Source organism: Eutrema salsugineum, unplaced genomic scaffold (genome assembly GCF_000478725.1).
Source record: "Eutrema salsugineum unplaced genomic scaffold, Eutsalg1_0 scaffold_19, whole genome shotgun sequence".
Lineage (NCBI taxonomy): Eukaryota > Viridiplantae > Streptophyta > Magnoliopsida > Brassicales > Brassicaceae > Eutrema > Eutrema salsugineum.
In genome coordinates, this window is record NW_006256838.1 from 820,660 (window position 1) to 837,277 (window position 16,618).

The 16,618-nt window shown below is 34.6% G+C and overlaps 5 protein-coding genes and 1 non-coding gene across 6 annotated transcripts; 5 read left to right on the forward strand and 1 right to left on the reverse strand.

The window, feature by feature from the left end:
* Nucleotides 1–5,775: 5,775 nt before the first annotated feature.
* Nucleotides 5,776–7,097, forward strand: LOC112087132. The gene is made up of 3 exons (XM_024157142.1): nucleotides 5,776–5,836; nucleotides 5,887–6,654; nucleotides 6,730–7,097. Exons 1-3 carry the CDS (start codon nucleotides 5,776–5,778, stop codon nucleotides 7,095–7,097), a joined length of 1,197 nt encoding a protein of 398 aa, XP_024012910.1.
* A 2,003-nt stretch (nucleotides 7,098–9,100) lies between these two features.
* LOC18019743 (BON1-associated protein 1) lies at nucleotides 9,101–10,009 on the forward strand. The gene has a single exon (XM_006402447.2). It carries the CDS (start codon nucleotides 9,222–9,224, stop codon nucleotides 9,822–9,824), a length of 603 nt encoding a protein of 200 aa, XP_006402510.1. The 5' UTR covers nucleotides 9,101–9,221; the 3' UTR covers nucleotides 9,825–10,009.
* A 571-nt stretch (nucleotides 10,010–10,580) lies between these two features.
* Nucleotides 10,581–10,665, forward strand: LOC112087215. Its single transcript, XR_002899979.1, has one exon. It is a non-coding gene; the product is annotated as a small nucleolar RNA snoR114 (small nucleolar RNA).
* A 313-nt stretch (nucleotides 10,666–10,978) lies between these two features.
* LOC18019744 (E3 ubiquitin-protein ligase At1g63170) lies at nucleotides 10,979–13,168 on the reverse strand. The gene is made up of 5 exons (XM_024157190.1): nucleotides 12,435–13,168; nucleotides 12,073–12,192; nucleotides 11,843–11,975; nucleotides 11,591–11,755; nucleotides 10,979–11,488 (listed from the first exon to the last, which is right to left on the reverse strand). Exons 1-5 carry the CDS (start codon nucleotides 12,962–12,964, stop codon nucleotides 11,312–11,314), a joined length of 1,125 nt encoding a protein of 374 aa, XP_024012958.1. The 5' UTR covers nucleotides 12,965–13,168; the 3' UTR covers nucleotides 10,979–11,311.
* Nucleotides 13,169–14,504: 1,336 nt separating this feature from the next.
* LOC18019745 (putative defensin-like protein 119) lies at nucleotides 14,505–14,929 on the forward strand. The gene is given in 3 exon segments (XM_024157207.1): nucleotides 14,505–14,553; nucleotides 14,752–14,792; nucleotides 14,795–14,929. Coding segments are annotated over 3 exon segments (225 nt in total).
* A 916-nt stretch (nucleotides 14,930–15,845) lies between these two features.
* LOC18019746 (putative defensin-like protein 119) lies at nucleotides 15,846–16,304 on the forward strand. Its single transcript, XM_006402450.2, has 2 exons — nucleotides 15,846–15,894; nucleotides 16,129–16,304. The coding sequence occupies exons 1-2, from the start codon at nucleotides 15,846–15,848 to the stop codon at nucleotides 16,302–16,304; spliced, it is 225 nt and encodes a 74-aa protein (XP_006402513.1).
* The last annotated feature ends 314 nt before the right edge of the window (nucleotides 16,305–16,618 follow it).

Genomic DNA, 16,618 nt, shown 5'->3' on the forward strand with positions numbered 1-16,618 from the left:
ATTTACAAATCTAACTATAAGTCGTTAATTATAATTTATAATTGATAGCCATCATGGTTTTCCGATGGAAATATTTGAAAATAAATTCAGTCCCGAAATGTTTTACACGCAAATTACAAATATGTTAGTACTTTAACAAAAAAATATGTTAGTAACGCAAGTATCTTTATGTTTTCTTTTTTGTCGTCTTACACGCAAGTATATAAAGTTGTTACATCGCACTATGATAAATAATTAGTTTATCAGGATGGGAATTTTATTTCCACAACTCTGTTGACGTCACGTAATGACGACCCACCATGTGATGCATGCATGCATGATGCATCCAACAGAAGCAATAAGATTAAACATCGTAGCTTTGATATAAAGTTATCAACAGTTTGATTGGTCAGCACAACAGAAACTTGGGAAATAACAACAAAACAGGTTCTAACATATCATGGCAATTCTATCTCAAGTTTTACACATATTAGTTTTTGATTATCTATTTATAATTACGAATACTGTACATATAGATATAGATCACACTCACACAGATACGCGCTTTAATTAGAAACACAAATCGATTTCAGCTACATATGTACTACCAATCTTACACTGTGTATATATACATGCACATATATTATATAGATATATAAATAGGAACATCAAGCATTTATATGAATATATGATCATGATTCGTGTGTGGCTTTCCAGTGTGATTGTGGGACGTTAAGTTCTGCTTCCTCCAAATCGAATGGCCATAAAAGTGTAGCTTCTCATGTTATGAGAAGACCATTTGTATTCGTGACGCAGAAAATAGAAAATTTGAAAGCAGTTACATGTGTTTTTCCACACCACTGATATATATATATATATATATAGTATTTGCAAATGTATAAAATGTGACCAGAAAGGCAACAAAAAAAAAACAAGTGCAATGGAAACTAGCTAGTTTTGAATGATTACATGCCCAAGTGAAATTTCTAATACTTACCAAAAAGAAAAGTTAAATTAAAGTTAAATTTCTTCTTAAAAAAAAAAGAAATATTAAATTTCTGTTACGTGGGAAACTCGAAAGTATGTTTTTTCTAAATAAAAAAGATTTATTATACAATAATAAATTCCATTTTAATTAGAAAATAATTAATTAACCACTATGAAATTGATTAGTAAGTTTAGATTTAAGTAGAAACTATCTCCTCTTTGATTGCAAGTTTAAATGGGTTTTACTTTTATGGAGTCGTGTTAGCAACAGATGCAATCTCCGACCGTTAAAGAACTGGGATCAATCTATATCCGTCATCTCAACTTCAACTGGTCTCGTCGAAAAGAGGAAGCTGCTTCGGTTGTCGTGGCAAACCACAATCTAGATCTCTCGTGATTCTGACCTCCTTTTGGCTTTTGCTCTTCTGCAGCAATGGTTCGCAAGTTTTCCACCAGCTCATATCATATGTCATATATATGTGACGTCCCTTCTTGCCCTGAATATATCGTATCTCTGCGTATCACGATTCTCTCACTTCCATCAATGCATTTAATTTTAATTTACATTTAGTTACGTTTAATTTTAATTTACATTTTTCTATGGAAAAGCTGATTATTTTCTGGTCCGTATCTGATTAGATATTATCATATTAGACTAAAATTACCTGGTTCACAGTTCTGGTCAGGTTCTTATGTATGGGTCATAAGATTATAAGAATAAAATTAGAATCCGATATTTCTTCACAAAAAAAATCTGATATTTCTTCACTGTCTTTTTTTTTTCTCTCTCTCTCTCTCTCTCTCTCTTTTTCACTCTTTTTTTGAAGATTAAGGTTTGTAAGTTATTATTTTAAAACCTGAAAGGTCTAAAGAATGCTACAATTATACAGGCATACAAGTAGATAGAGTATATAGTAGTGTACGCCATGCGCCGAGTCAATTTCCTACAAAGATGATTTTTCTATGAGTTTTCATCCCGCTCATAAAGTAATAATCCGGAAGTAAATTATCAATACATATCTATAATTTCTAAGTATGTTCTAACTTTCAGGAAACAAAAATTTCCATCTACTTAAAGTCACGAAAAGTATTCAAATGAGTTGAATGATTCTTGATCAAGTTGGTGAAATGCTAATTTCGTTTCAGTTCACAATAAACTTTTTCCGAAGGACATTTCTGCAGATAAAATATCACATTGTTTGTTTTTGAACATCAAGAAAAATTATTTAACAAAAAAAGAAACATCAAGAAAAGTGTTCTGATGTTAATTAATTATCGTGATTAAGTCTTAAATAACTAATAGTTAGATTATATATATATATATATATATATATGAATCTGTTCACAACAATATATCAAGGCTATGGAGGAGCATAATAAATTTTCAAATTTATACACTATAATACGAGATCAAAATGGAAAATTCATAATATTAGTTAAAACTATAACGTGAAATATTTTCTAAAATAATAATTTACAAAATAATCATTTTATCTGTAACTAGAGCCCTAGTCCAATCGTACTGATACACCTATCCACTGCAAAGTTTGACCACTTCGTAACAATATACAAACAAATTTGAGATACTTTTTGCATAAAGAAATTGACCGTCTCGATTTATGTGTAAACGTGACTAATTTAACAAGATCTTAGCCCATCAGGGGCTTTTATCCATTTTTCAGCACAGTTTCATAGATAAAACAATTAAATTTAAATAAAAAACCCAATATTTTTGACGGACCGCTCCTTAAAGCATGAACATCGCTCGTCTCTATGATGTCTCTTGTTATTAAAAACAATTTTTTAACAAATACGCGTCTCTCAATTTTGTGCAACGTCGCTTAAAATGAAACTGTTGGAGACGGTATTGAGAGACACGTGCTTTGTTGTGATTGGCAAATAAAATTGGGGAAAAAAAATTTTTCTTTCCCTTCCTCTTTTCCCCGACACACTTCTCCTCGTTTTCTCCGTGAAAAACTTGGCGACGTCGAGATTTTGGTGGCGAATCTCTCCGACTTCGTCGACATCGTTCGAAGGCCAACACTAGAGGATCGAGACGCGGAGATAAGCCATCTTCTTTTCCCTGTTTCTCTTGGTTTTTTTTTGCGAAATCAATCCGTTCTGATTGATCTGTTCGGGTTTTCGATTCTATCTTCATCTGTTCGGGTTTTCGATTCTTCTTCTGAATTGGTTAGAGATTGAATTATATGATTATTTGATTTATGGGTTTCACTCGGTTTGATAATTTAGGGTTTTCGATTTCAGGATCGAAACAGTTTGATTATTTGATGTGAGGTGATTTGATTCGTGGTTTCGATTAGTGGGTTTGGTATAGGGTATACTATAGGGTTCTGATCGATGGTTTAGGGTTCATCTCTTATGAATTCAATTGTTTGTTAGATATATACCATTCTCTTACTTAATCGGTGTTGTAGAAATATGGTGTTGTGTTTGTGTAAGTGACAATAAGACAATGTTTGAGATTGGGATTGTTTTATTTGATTCAGATTGGTTGTTTGTTTGTTAACCTTCTCTGGTTTAGGATATGCATCAATCGGGTACATTATTTGGAACTAAACTTGGTTTCTGATTTTCTTTCAATGCAGCTTAAAGGCTATATATCTAAATTGGCGAGACAGGTGAAGCAATCCTTGAGCATTAAAGCAGAAGACAGAAGTAATTCCTGGTAAGCAATCTTCAAACCATATTAATTGTCTTTAGCATAAAAATGGAACTTTGTAGTTGGTAATGTAATAAAGGCTTGTTCATTTTAGGGAGATTTGTAGTTGGTAATAATATTAATGGCTGGATTTACTTAGGCTTGACTGTTTCTCATCGATGGTAGTTGGAGTTTTAAGGTTTAAGTTTGAGGTCTTGATTGCTTTAATGTCTCATCGATGGTAGTTGGTGTTTATTGCTTTTAAGGTTTACAGAGTTTATTGCTTTTAAGGTTTAGAGAGTTTTCTGACTTTGATAGTTGGTGCTTATGTCTCATCAATGCCTTCTTTCCATTTTTCTGGTTTTTAAAACCCGATCCTTCATCTGCTTTTCACAACCTCTTCATTCCTTTTGCCTACCTTTCTTCACAACCTTTTCATTCCATTTTTCTACATTTCTTAACAACCTTTTCATTCCATTTTTCTACCTTTCTTCACAACCTTTTCATTTCTTCACTAACATTCATGTCTTCGGCATATCCATATGCTCAACCCACTAACTTTGTGGACTTGTTGAATAGTCAACAAGACACTCCCCTTACTGATTCCTTTGCTTCACTCGAACCATTTCCAAGCTTCAGCACGCAGACTACACCTCAAGAGCGAAAGGAGAGAGCTGCTTGGCACCCAAGCGACGATGTGTTGCTGATCAGTTCCTGGTTAAATACCAGTAAAGATTCTGTAGTTGGCAATGAACAGAAGAGTGGTGCTTTCTGGCAGAGGGTATCGGACTATTATGATGGAAATCCAAATGCAGAGGGTCGTGTACCAAGAACAGCAAGCCAGTGCAAGCAGAGGTGGCACAAGATCAATGATCTTGTGTGTAAGTTCTCTGGTGCATATGACTCTGCAACAAGGGAGTAGACCAGCGGCATGAAGGAGAACGACGTCCTGAAGATTGCTCACCAGATTTTCTTCACAAACCACAAGAAGAAATTTAACCTTGAATACGCCTGGAAGGAACTGCGGAATGACCAAAAGTGGTGTGATTTTTCCACCACAAAAGGCAATGAAGCGAGCAAAAAGAGAAGAACCGATGTGATGGAAACTGAAGCCATGGAGACTGTCGAAAATGATGGTTCATGCTCTCGGCCTATAGGCGTGAAGGCTGCAAAAGCCAAAGGAAAAAAATGTTCTACTGAAGTAAACAATGTTGCTCAAGCTATTGTAGACTTTCAAAAAGTGTTGGATGTCAAAGATAAGGAATTAACAACAAGGGAGAGGCTTACTAGGATGAGTGTTCTTGACAGAGTCCTTGCAAAAACAGATGCTCTGAATGAGGTGGAAGAAGCACTTAAGCAGAAGCTTCTTAAGGAGATGTTGTCAACTTAGTCATTATGGTTTTTATGTATTACGTTTGGCTTTGTTTTGATGTATTAGGTTTGGCTTTGTTTAGATGTATTAGGTTTTGCTTCGTTTTGATGTATTAGGTTAAGATGTTGCTATGTAGTTTGATTCTATGTTAAGCGATCTTTGTTTTGAAGTATCTGGTTTTCTTTATGTAGACCATGTGTGATTCTATGATAAACTTTCGGTTTTTTTTTCATTAGCGTTTTGATCTCATCTGGTTCATGGTTTGGTCATGCAAAAGGTTTAGTTCTTAACTGAGGCAAAGTCTGTAATCAAACGCGAGATATTCATGGTTTGGTCATGCAAAAGGTAACGTTCTTTGCTTGTCTTTGCTTGTTTCAGGTTTGACTAACAAGTGGGCAGAAGACAACAATAGAAGTCACATGTATTCTGAATGGGCAGAAGACAACAATAGAAGTCACAAGAATAGAAGTCACAAGAATAGAAGTCACAAGAAAACAACAACACATAGAAGATATTTGTTATGATTGTACAATATGGTGTATTTTGAGACCACATGTATTCTGATTTATTTTGAGACCACAAAATGCAAAGTAGACTCTTCTATATATTATTTGTATAACATTTTGAGACCACAACGCTTTCCTTGTACTTCTTCTTTTTTCTCTCAATCAAGCAATTGTTTCTCTCAATCAAGCAATTCTCTCTTTCTCTTACAAGGCTTCCTCTTGTACTTCTTCTTTTTCTTTTTAAATGATATCCACTTTCTATTAAAAAAACCATGGCTTCATCTTCGAATAATTATGATGATGAATCAATTGATGAATATCTTGATCATCAAGGTGATCAATTATTTGATCAATTTTATAATCACACTGTTCACACTCTTCAGAATATGTTCATCGACTACGGACAACAGCAAGAGGCAACCAATTCAAGGAAAAAAGAGATTTCATTGAAAGAAACTGGGAAGAAGGCCATATACGTTTATGGAATGATTACTTTAGTGAAGAGGCTATATTTCCGGATTATCTATTCCGCCGCCGGTTTAGGATGAATAAGTCATTGTTCATGAAGATTATTGATCGACTAAATAATGAAGTTCGATACTTTCGGCAGAAGAAAGACGCTCCCGGAAGGCCTTGTCTCTTCGGACTTCAGAAATGTACATCAGCAATTCGTCTTCTGGCATACGGAACGGCTGCTGATTCAGTTGATGAATACCTTCGCATTGGTGCTACTACTGCTCGGAACTGTTTGGAAAATTTTGTCGACGCAATCATAAATTTATTTGGTGATGAATACTTAAGAAGACCAACACCAGAGGATCTTCAACGGTTACTTGATTATGGAGAGTACCGCGAATTTCCCGGAATGGTAGGAAGCATCGACTGTATGCACTGGGAGTGGAAGAATTGCCCTACCGCGTGGAAAGGGCAATATTCACGTGGTTCGGACAAACCGACAATCGTTTTAGAGGCTGTAGCATCATATGACCTGTGGATATGGCATGCGTTTTTTGGACCTCCATGTACCTTAAACGATATAAATGTCTTTGATCGCTCACCTGTGTTTGATGATATAATTCAGGGAAAAGCTCCACAAGTGAAATTTTCTGTCAACAGAAGGGAGTATGATTTGGCAAACTATCTGACAAATGGTATTTATCCGAAATGAGCGACATTTATCCAATCTAGTCCTATACCACAAGACCCGAAAGCATGTTTATTTGCAGAAAAACAGGAAGCTGCTCGAAAAGATGTCGAACGTGCTTTTGGTGTCTTGCAATCCCGGTTTGCCATTATCAAAAATCCAGCTCTGTTTTGGGATAAGGCAAAAATAGGAAAGATTATGAGAGCTTGTATCATACTCCACAATATGATCGTAGAAGATGAAAGAGATGGATACACACTCTCAAATGTTTCAGAATTCCATCACGGAGAAGGAAGCGGAAGTGCAATTGTAGATCTCGCATATGAAACAGATACTTCAAATCTTGAGAATAATATGTTTGCAAGAACAAAACTTCGTGATAGACGACAACATGAGAAACTGAAAGCCGATTTAATAGAGCATATCTGGCAAAAATTTGGACATTACTAAATGTCAACTGAAGTTTGTAACAAAATTTATGTTTTAATTCTTTTTATGTTCTTCTCTAAATCTTTGTAATGAAATAATTATCTTTTTCTGAGTAAACTGTTTTTTTTTTAAAACAACTCCAAAGGGTCTCTACAATATTTGATCAAAAACAATATGTCTCTTATATGGATATTCAGCTAACATATATTATTAAAATACTACTTAAGAGACTTCATTGAGTCTCTGCAATGTTTATGGTCTTAGGGAAGGAGCGCAGGAGACGGTCTCGTCGGTGACGTGGGAGAACTTCATTGGTTCGTTCTTTTTTTTTCATGTTTTATTTGTTAAAGATATTTTTTTAATTAGGAAAATTATTTCCTCATTCTCGACCAAAAACCCGACTCTCTCTCTCTTTTTCTCTTGTTCGTAATGATGACTTTTCTTCTTGGCCGATGATTTTCTCTCCTCCTACGTCGACTCCTGGTAATTTATCTTCATCTACTTGATCGAAATTCCCAATCTCCTCTTTTGAAAATTTTATTTTTTATTGTTTTGTTGGGTTAAATTTCAATCACATCCTGATGCGTTTTCTATTAAACCCAGGGATTAAAGATCTCAACAATAGCGGTGACAAGTGAGAAACAAAACAGCTCAAAGCCTCCACCTTCGCCTTCTCTTCATCGATCCTTTTTATCTATTCTGCGTTTTTTTTTGCTCGGGTTACACTAATGGAGGAGATAAATAAAAGAGTCTCTTAACTATTTTCATCTTCAAAAAAAAATATTAATTAAATCTTAGGAGACCCAAAATGAGTTACACTAGTGGAGATGCTCTTAGAGTTAGAAAAATTTCTAGCTACTGTTACCACAATTTTAGTGTATTTTAGACGACAAAAATACATGAATGTGCTAAGAAATATCGAACTAGAGTGTGAGAAAAAAAAAGAGGTATTTTCATTGAAAACGCGAGCACATTAGTTACTAAATCAATATTATATTTGAAAGTTGAAACCAAAGAAGAAAAAGTACGAGTATTTTCCTTACGTACACTTGTTTCATAGCTGTTTGAACGCGCGTTATTTGACAGAAAACGAGCCCGCCGCGTTTTCCACGCCGTTGGAATCAGTCGGTTGTTTTTTTTTTTTTTTGCTAAACAAAGTCGGTTATTATACGTCGCTGTTAAAAAGAACATAAATATTCATTTAATCATTTTTATCGTTATAATTGAAGTTATCGTTCGGTCGATGTTTAGGGAAATAATCAATAAAGTTATCGCCAGATTCGAAAAGTCATAAAATCACGAAAGTAAATAAATTTATTATACTACTATGTGTATCGGTGTAGGCCAAAACGAGACAAAAGCAAAGTGGTACAAAAACTCGCAAAGTGGTACAAAACTCTTAATTTTTAATTAATACCACTTTCTCCGATTTCGTTTAGCTATTAAACAATCGTCTACGAAAACTCCTAATGTTGTTGTTCTGTGATCGGATAAGTCAGTTTTCTCCATCTTATCGTTTAGTGGCGTCCATGAATTTATGGCAAAATGTATAATACATATAGATTGAATTCCACTAAACAAGTAAACATTATACAGTATATATTCTTTAGGCTAAAAATGAAAGAAAAATTTGTATGGGAATCGAGCGCAACAAAAGTTGATTTACAAAAAGAAAAAATCAACATAAATTCGTATTCTTATGTCACTAACTCACTAAATTAATATATAAAAAGTTACTTTTTTTGTTTTAAATATATATTGAAAACGAATATATATATTTATAAAACCTAGTTATTATACTTTGACGAATATGAGAATTTTATTTTTATTTTAATTTGAGTTTTTAGGAAAAAAAGAAACATATCTAAATTTAAAAGATCTTCTATTTATAACATCTTTATTATTTTATTTTATTTTGTCGACATCGTTTTTGTTAAATACAATGCGCTGGCGGAAAAAGAGAAGAAGAAACCTCGCGTCTTCTTCCCAAGCTTCCCCATCACCTTCGTCGACCTTTGTATCTATGATCAGTAATCTTGTCTCTCTCTCTATATATAACCGTGATCGTTCCTTCTGAGTTAATGATTAGACCAAACTTAACGTACACATTTGTACACAACACTAACACACAAAAAATAACCCCAAATGATATATCTAGATTTAGGTAGAATCGCTCCTTTGTACACCACACCAATGACAAAAACTCTTGAGATTGACATAAGATCTGCAGAGGGGCTTAAGGTAAACCGGAGACCGGTCAAGAGAAAAACTTTCGCCGTCGCAAGGATCGGTGAGAAATCTCGAACTTCTAATCCTGACGAATCGGGAGGAAGCAATCCAACATGGAACTTTAAGTCGGAGATTCCGATAAATTCTAGTGTACAGTTTATCTCCATTGAGGTATTTTATCGAACAGGTTCTAGGCGTGTGAAGAAAATCGGGGAAGCTAAAATCCCAGCGACGGATTTCATGGGAAGGTATTCCCCTGAAGGTCACTTTAATTTCTTGAGCTATAGATTAAGAGATGAATTTGGGGATAAGTGTGGAATCGTGAACGTTTCGATCTTGGTTAAACCCGATTCCACAGAATCGACGACGGCGATGAATGATTACGGTGCGTGCTCGTCGCAAGCGGCGGAGACTGGTTTGTGGAGACCCAGATCGGAGCCCCTGTCGATTGATGGATATGGTGGTGGCCGGATTGTTACCGGAGTTCCGATTTGGTGTGTGATTCAACGGCCAACATAGATTGGTGTTTGGCTGCACAGATTACTACACTTCGTCTCTGTTGTAAGGATTCTCTGAATTCGAAACTGTTTGAACATAAAAAGATGTTTGGTTAATTTACTTTATATATACTCAAAAGCTGATTTTATTGTTTGGAAACAAAACTGATTACAAGGTTGAAAAAATAAAGTCAAATTTTGTTCGATGATGATATCTAAGAATTTGTTCTCTACATGTTGTTCGTCGTGCGACAGAGCTTTAAACAATAATTAACGTTAACTGATTGCGCGGTGATTCGGTGGCGATATATAATTTCAAAATTGAGTAAAATAATAAACCGACTAGTATATAAAATTAATCTCAATACTATTTTAATACTAGTGACAGTTTTTTTAAAGTTATTATAATTTTTAAGCATTTGAGAATGTTTTTTTTCATTACTATGCATAGTTTATGATATGAGTTTATCCATAAAATTAAATCGGATGTACAGATGATTGACAATTCTTCTGTTGGACGAATTTGAAATTATATACGCATTTCTTTCTTCTTTATTGGTAACCAAGCATAATTAATCCATTTGGACTGGAACAGAGCAAGTTCATTATTCTTTCTTCTTAACCAAAAAAAAAGAATTATAGATGACAAAAAGTGTTAAGATTATAAGTTGATTAAGTATTACATATTGTTCCAATTAACAAAAGTGACTAGTCCGTGCTGGTTACAGAAGAGATAAGAACCCCAAAGCTTGCCGGGTTCGATTCTCTGCTCGTTGACTCGCTGTGAGGATAAAAGCACCTGTGATGATTGGGTTCATCACGACCGTCTGTTCTTACAGATGATGTGGTGCGCATCTGAGCGTTTATTTTGTATTTCTTTAATAAGAAGTGAACTTTCCTCTATTTCTCACTTTTCAACCATTTCGGGTAAACGTTTGTGGGCGCAGCTGGGCTTAGTCCAGTTTCAACAAATTCGGCTCCAGCCTTAACCAAATCCACACGCTTCTCTCTCGTTAGTTACGATTACAATAATAAACGAGTTAACTTTCAACTAATCAGCAAGAATGTTAAATCATAATGATCTCGTCCTCTTATCCACCACACCACAATGACCTCACACACCAGTCAATATAAGTTGGTTGGTAAATTTTACTATCGTAATTTAGAAATTCTGGATATAATTTATCCGTTGACTTACTAACCCAAACGGTTCTCATCACACCTCTGACTCGCTGAATAAACATTTTTCAACCGAACTATAATTTACTTATTGCATTTACAAATTACAATATGTAAGAAAAAGGTAAACAAAAAAAGAAACAAAAAGAAGAAGTGCAGCTTCGTTTTCAAAACAAAACTTAAAGGTCTTCTCTTGTTCGTCCCTCTGTAGTGGTCAAAGAATAAACGAGGTTTAAGGTAGTGATTGACGATGATGATGATGAGCTCATCACATTCGCATATATTAACTCAGAGAGCAACGAATCTTCTTACAACGAATCTTCTTTCTCCTCACACTTGTTCACTCCCACTATGTTCACCATTTTTGAGAATATTGAATTTGCAGAGAGGGCAAGTTGCGTTGATCCTTAGCCATTTGTCTACACATAAACTGTGGAAATGGTGTCTACAAGGCAGTTCCCTTAACTCTACCCCATCTTCATATGCACACAGACAAATGCTACATTCCTGCAAACAGTTATCATCGATTTTGCTCCAGTCATTTCAGTGTCTTTATATCCAAAACTCGGTGGTAAACCAAAAAAACAGGGTTTGAGTTTGGTTACTTACAGCATCATCACTAGCTATCACGCGTTCGGTTTGAGAATCAACACCTAATTCTGTCATTATCCCTCCTTGAGTTTCCCGGACTTCGCCATTCACTTTCTCGGAATTCTTTACAGTGAGAAACTTGAATTTTGAAAGCCTTTCTATCTCTTCATCAGGCGCACCTTCCTGAAACAACAATACTTACTAGGATGTGATACATCAAGAAACATGTGACTGAATTATTTGTCTTCATTCTCTTAGTGTTTCTTTTACCTGATCTGCTAATGCGTACAAGATCGCGATGATGCAAGGTAAACAGCAGCAAACAGCAATACCGATTAGACTAGCAACGGCGACGCAAATGACAACGAAGATAACATCAAAGGCAAGGAATGCAACACAGAGCCTGCAAACACACAAGAAACAATGATTTGATCAAAGAAACAATCTTTTGAAGCATAAGTGGAAGAACAATCAAGAACTGTCATATTCCGGCTACAAACCAGTAGAGTTGAGGCGACGCTTGAGCGAGTGCCTCGGCATCACCTGTGACCCAGTAAAACCCGATGATCCACCAGACAAAAGAGAACATCGTGTTTGCAGACTCGAGGTGCTTGGCGAAACTGGAATAGCGAAAAAAACATGAGGATCTTTGAGAGTACAAATCAATAGGAAAACAGTAAATTCACTTCAACATTTGTATACGATCCTAAGATTCCTTAAGTCTAAATCTACGCGACTCGTAAGAGTCTATCACTGAAACTGAAGCATCGATGAAACTGAAATTCTGTGCCAACACGAAAAGAAAAGCGAAACTGAAGTTTCATAGATTAAAGAAGAAAAGGGGGAAATATGGAAATCTGACCTAGCTCGATGGTCATCATCCGTCTCGTCGATGCCATAACCATCAGATTCGTCTTCGCTTCCGCTGAGAGATCCGTGATTGGAGGAGGAATCATCTTCACTACGAGAATTAGCTTCTCGGCGTCGTTTATACTCGGCAATTACACATCCAACGTGAAACAAACACTGGAAATTATACCCAATAACCCAAAGCCTTAGAGGAACATCAGGATTCTCTTCAGAGCTAAACCCTAGAATCCCGATTGACACAATCACAAAGACGAAATTCCAGAGTATATCGAGGGCTATGATCGGTTTAGAGTAAGCCCATTCACTCTGCCGCTCCTCAAGCTGCTCAGCCGCCACCTCACGAACTCGAACGGAGGGCTCGCGAAGCATCATCCGGCGATTGCTAGCGCGGCGGAGAAGTCTCGACGCTGCGCCTCGAAGCGGCTGGGACGTGCGAGGGATGTTACGCCTGTTCCGGCTTAGAAGCGGCGAAACGTCCATCGCCGGAGAAGAAGAGCCTGGGATGGGGATCGGTGGATTCATCAAACAAGATGAATAAATCCAGAATCTGATCTAGGAATCTACCAACTTTTAGAAAATTTCGGAGAAATGGAGATGCGAAGATAGGATCTTGGGTAATCGGGTTAATCAGGAATGGTCCGAATCTCGAAGGATCGGGCTTGAAATCGCGGAAATTCTGCCGAATGTTGGGGGTGGATGATTCTAGGTTTTGAGAAGCACTTTCTCAGAAGCTAATGCAAATTGAAAACGACAAGAGAATGTCCCCATTGACGTTCGATCAGATGAATATTCCTTTTTTTTCCTTTCTTTCTAATATTGTGACTTTAATTAGTATTATTCTTCTATCTGTAATAAAAGATGTCAGACGGCAAAAAAAAATGGCAGAACTAAAAAATATTTTTACCAGGGATCATTGTATAAAAACAATTTCTTATGAAATTTTAAAATAGAAAATAATTAAATCGAAAGATAAATAAATAACTATAGAATTTTTTTTCTTTGACAAATAAATAACAACCGGCAAGAAGAGAGAGTAGAAGGAATACATGATTATTACATAGTCAAAACCAAATGAAGGATGGATTAAATGTAACTTTGATGGGATCACAAGGAACGAAACAGGAACTTAGTTGGGGTCAGGTCAAGCAAAAGGAACTAATTGAATTCTGTGGAATTTGAATTCCAAGCCTTGGTGATGGGCCTGATGGCAATGCAGAACATATGGATCAGTAAGGGTTGGAGAATGGAGAAGAATAAATTTTGAAGGACAAAGCTCTGAATTTTGGAATATCAAAATGCATCAAAGAAGCAAAACAATGGTGTGGAATGTTTGAATGAAGAGATCAAAATAGCTTGGGTGGATCGTAACTCAAATCAGGTGGTGGATACCTTGCAAAGAAGCCAATTCCTAATGGAGATTCTTTCTACGTTCTGAATATTATAACTCAGTCATTACACTTGATCATATCCTAACGTCATGTGAACCATGATTTTTTTTCATCGGGGTTTCTTGATGCCATGGGCTCTATATCTAGCGATGTTTTCTTTTTATGCATGGAGATTTTAATGTGATATTGTTATGATGGTTGTCCATAGATCTTACTAGTTTTATGTCTGTATACACAACTAATTTTGTAAAGATTTTATTCCATATAAAAATATTTTGCTTGAATTTCAGGATTAGAAGATAATCAATTGGATTTTGTTAAGTACAATATATCCTTTACCGAAAAAGTACAGTTTATCAATAAAAATATACAAGAACGCAAAGTTATTGTTTATTGGGTTAATATTTGTTTCATTTTTACTTGATTTTGTAAATATCCTTCCAACTTATAAATTTATGAGTTTTATCTGTTTCCACCATTTATTTAACTATTGATTGATTTTTTTTCTAACTAATCAACTAAGTATTAATTTTGTATTGCTAACTCATTTATCACATAATATTAAATTATATATGTAGGCATCTTATATAATTTTAATATGTGATATTTACATGTACATAGCATTACACTCATTGCTTTTTATTTCGAAAATCTCATTCCGATTGACATCAAAGATGACTAAAGCCACCGTCTTTAGTATATTCCTTATCATCCTCGTTCTAGGTTTGCTTTATACTTACTACTTCACTTACATATTATATATTTTAATTTAAAAGATGAAATAATCACGTTGACTTCCACTTAAGCCACCGTCAGCTGGTTATTTTTTCTCCACGTTTCTACGTTTAATTCATCGTTTTTATCATTTCCCTCTTATTTATATAATCAAAAACTGAAATTGATGTTCTTAAAATTTATTAGGAATGATAACGAAAGAGATAAAAGGACAAGAAATGTGCCATATGATCTTCTGATAAAAACAGATTGCGAGCCTGCTGCGTGTACCAATCTGTGTACCTTGAAATGGAAGGGAAACGGCGCGTGTTTCCAAAATGTACATGTCTATAGCTGTCTCTGCACTTTTCCTTGCCAGATTTAACTTTTTAGTTATTTAAAAACTGTAATAACGAATAGTAATGATCGTTGAAAAAAAAACTACTAGTAATGATAAGATGGTAATAGTTTAAATAAAATTATATTCTGATTTCATTTTTCTTTTTAAATTTGTATGAACTACAAAGTGCTACTTGAGCATATGTGCCCTAATTCAAATATCGATAATTTTTTTTTGGTTCTGTCAAATGATTTTCATTAAACGAAATAATGGGTTACAAAAACAACAGAATAGTCAATTAGTTGACTAACAAAGGAAACAACAACGAGAATATATCTTAGACAAAAACTAATTCATATCCACTTAGCGAGATATGGAGCATATATCTTAGGCAACCTTTGAATTTACATATATTTGTAAAAGTAAACCAATTTACAATAAAATGAGATGCATTCTTTGGACGCTTCAAAGTTTGCAGGACCTGCATCTATTAGACGTTGCGACGGATTGTCTATGAAGCCATCTCCAAGCCGTCAGAATGGCTTTTATATAATTGTTAGAGTAATTGCAAAATAATATCAAAATTAAATCGATGTCAAGACTCAAGACAATTACCACCGGAAATTACATCTTACTCCTTTTTAATTATTTTTTTCTTTACTTTTAAATTTTTTTAATGTATTCACTATATTTTTCCCATCTCCTGGCCGATTTACAGGATCCTTTATAGATATCATTCCTATTTATATTTTTTTAGTGATTTTTTTCTGTTTCCAGCATCTATTTAGCTATTAGTTTTTTTTTTACAGTTTTGGCTCATATAGTATACTATTATTTTAAAAGGTTTGTATACATTTCTTATAAATATGATTATTAACATCTACATTAGTACATTACCATTCCACTCATTGCGATTTGCTGTTTAACTTTAAAAATTCATTTTTCGACTATAATATCAAAAATGACTAAAGCCATTGTTCTTGCTTTCTTTATGATTGTCCTTGTTCTAGGTTTGTTTTGCATTCCATAATTTTTAAACATATGAGAAAACTAGTTTTTTTATAAAAAAATGAATGTTAAATTAATTCACACAAAAAACTAAATTTGTTTTTTCGTTAACATTTTTATAGGTTGTTCCTTTCAATTCAATAATTTTCTTCAATGCCTTCTATATTACAATTTTTTATTTTATTTTGAACCTTTATATTACAAATTTTTTGAATTGTATTTTAAATATTTATCAGGGATGGTGACGAAAGAGACTCGAGGACAAGAAATGTGTCGTGATATTTTAATGAGAGGAAACTGTGAAGCTTCGGCATGTACCAATCTATGTATGCAGAAATGGAAAGGAACTGGTGCGTGCTTCCAAAACGAACAAGTAGAGAGCTGCCTCTGCACTTTTCCTTGCAAGATTTGAGTTTAATTTTGTTGTCTTTAAACTATAATAATAAATTATTAATAATAAGGAGTTGAAATAAAATTTGGAAATTCTTATAGTTTTGTATGCACTTTGATATCATTTTCATATTTGCCATGAACTACAAACTGCTGTTTGAGCATATGTGCCTAATTCAAATGTCGATCAACATTAGCAACAAAAATTGTCATGGAGCAAAACGAATTGTAAGAAAAAAACGAATTCAAAGGGTTTGCTGAAAAAAAACATGTGAATTTCTTAGCTGACGAATAGATCAGTCGCCTTTTTTTGTTTTGTCTTATCTATAAACTATC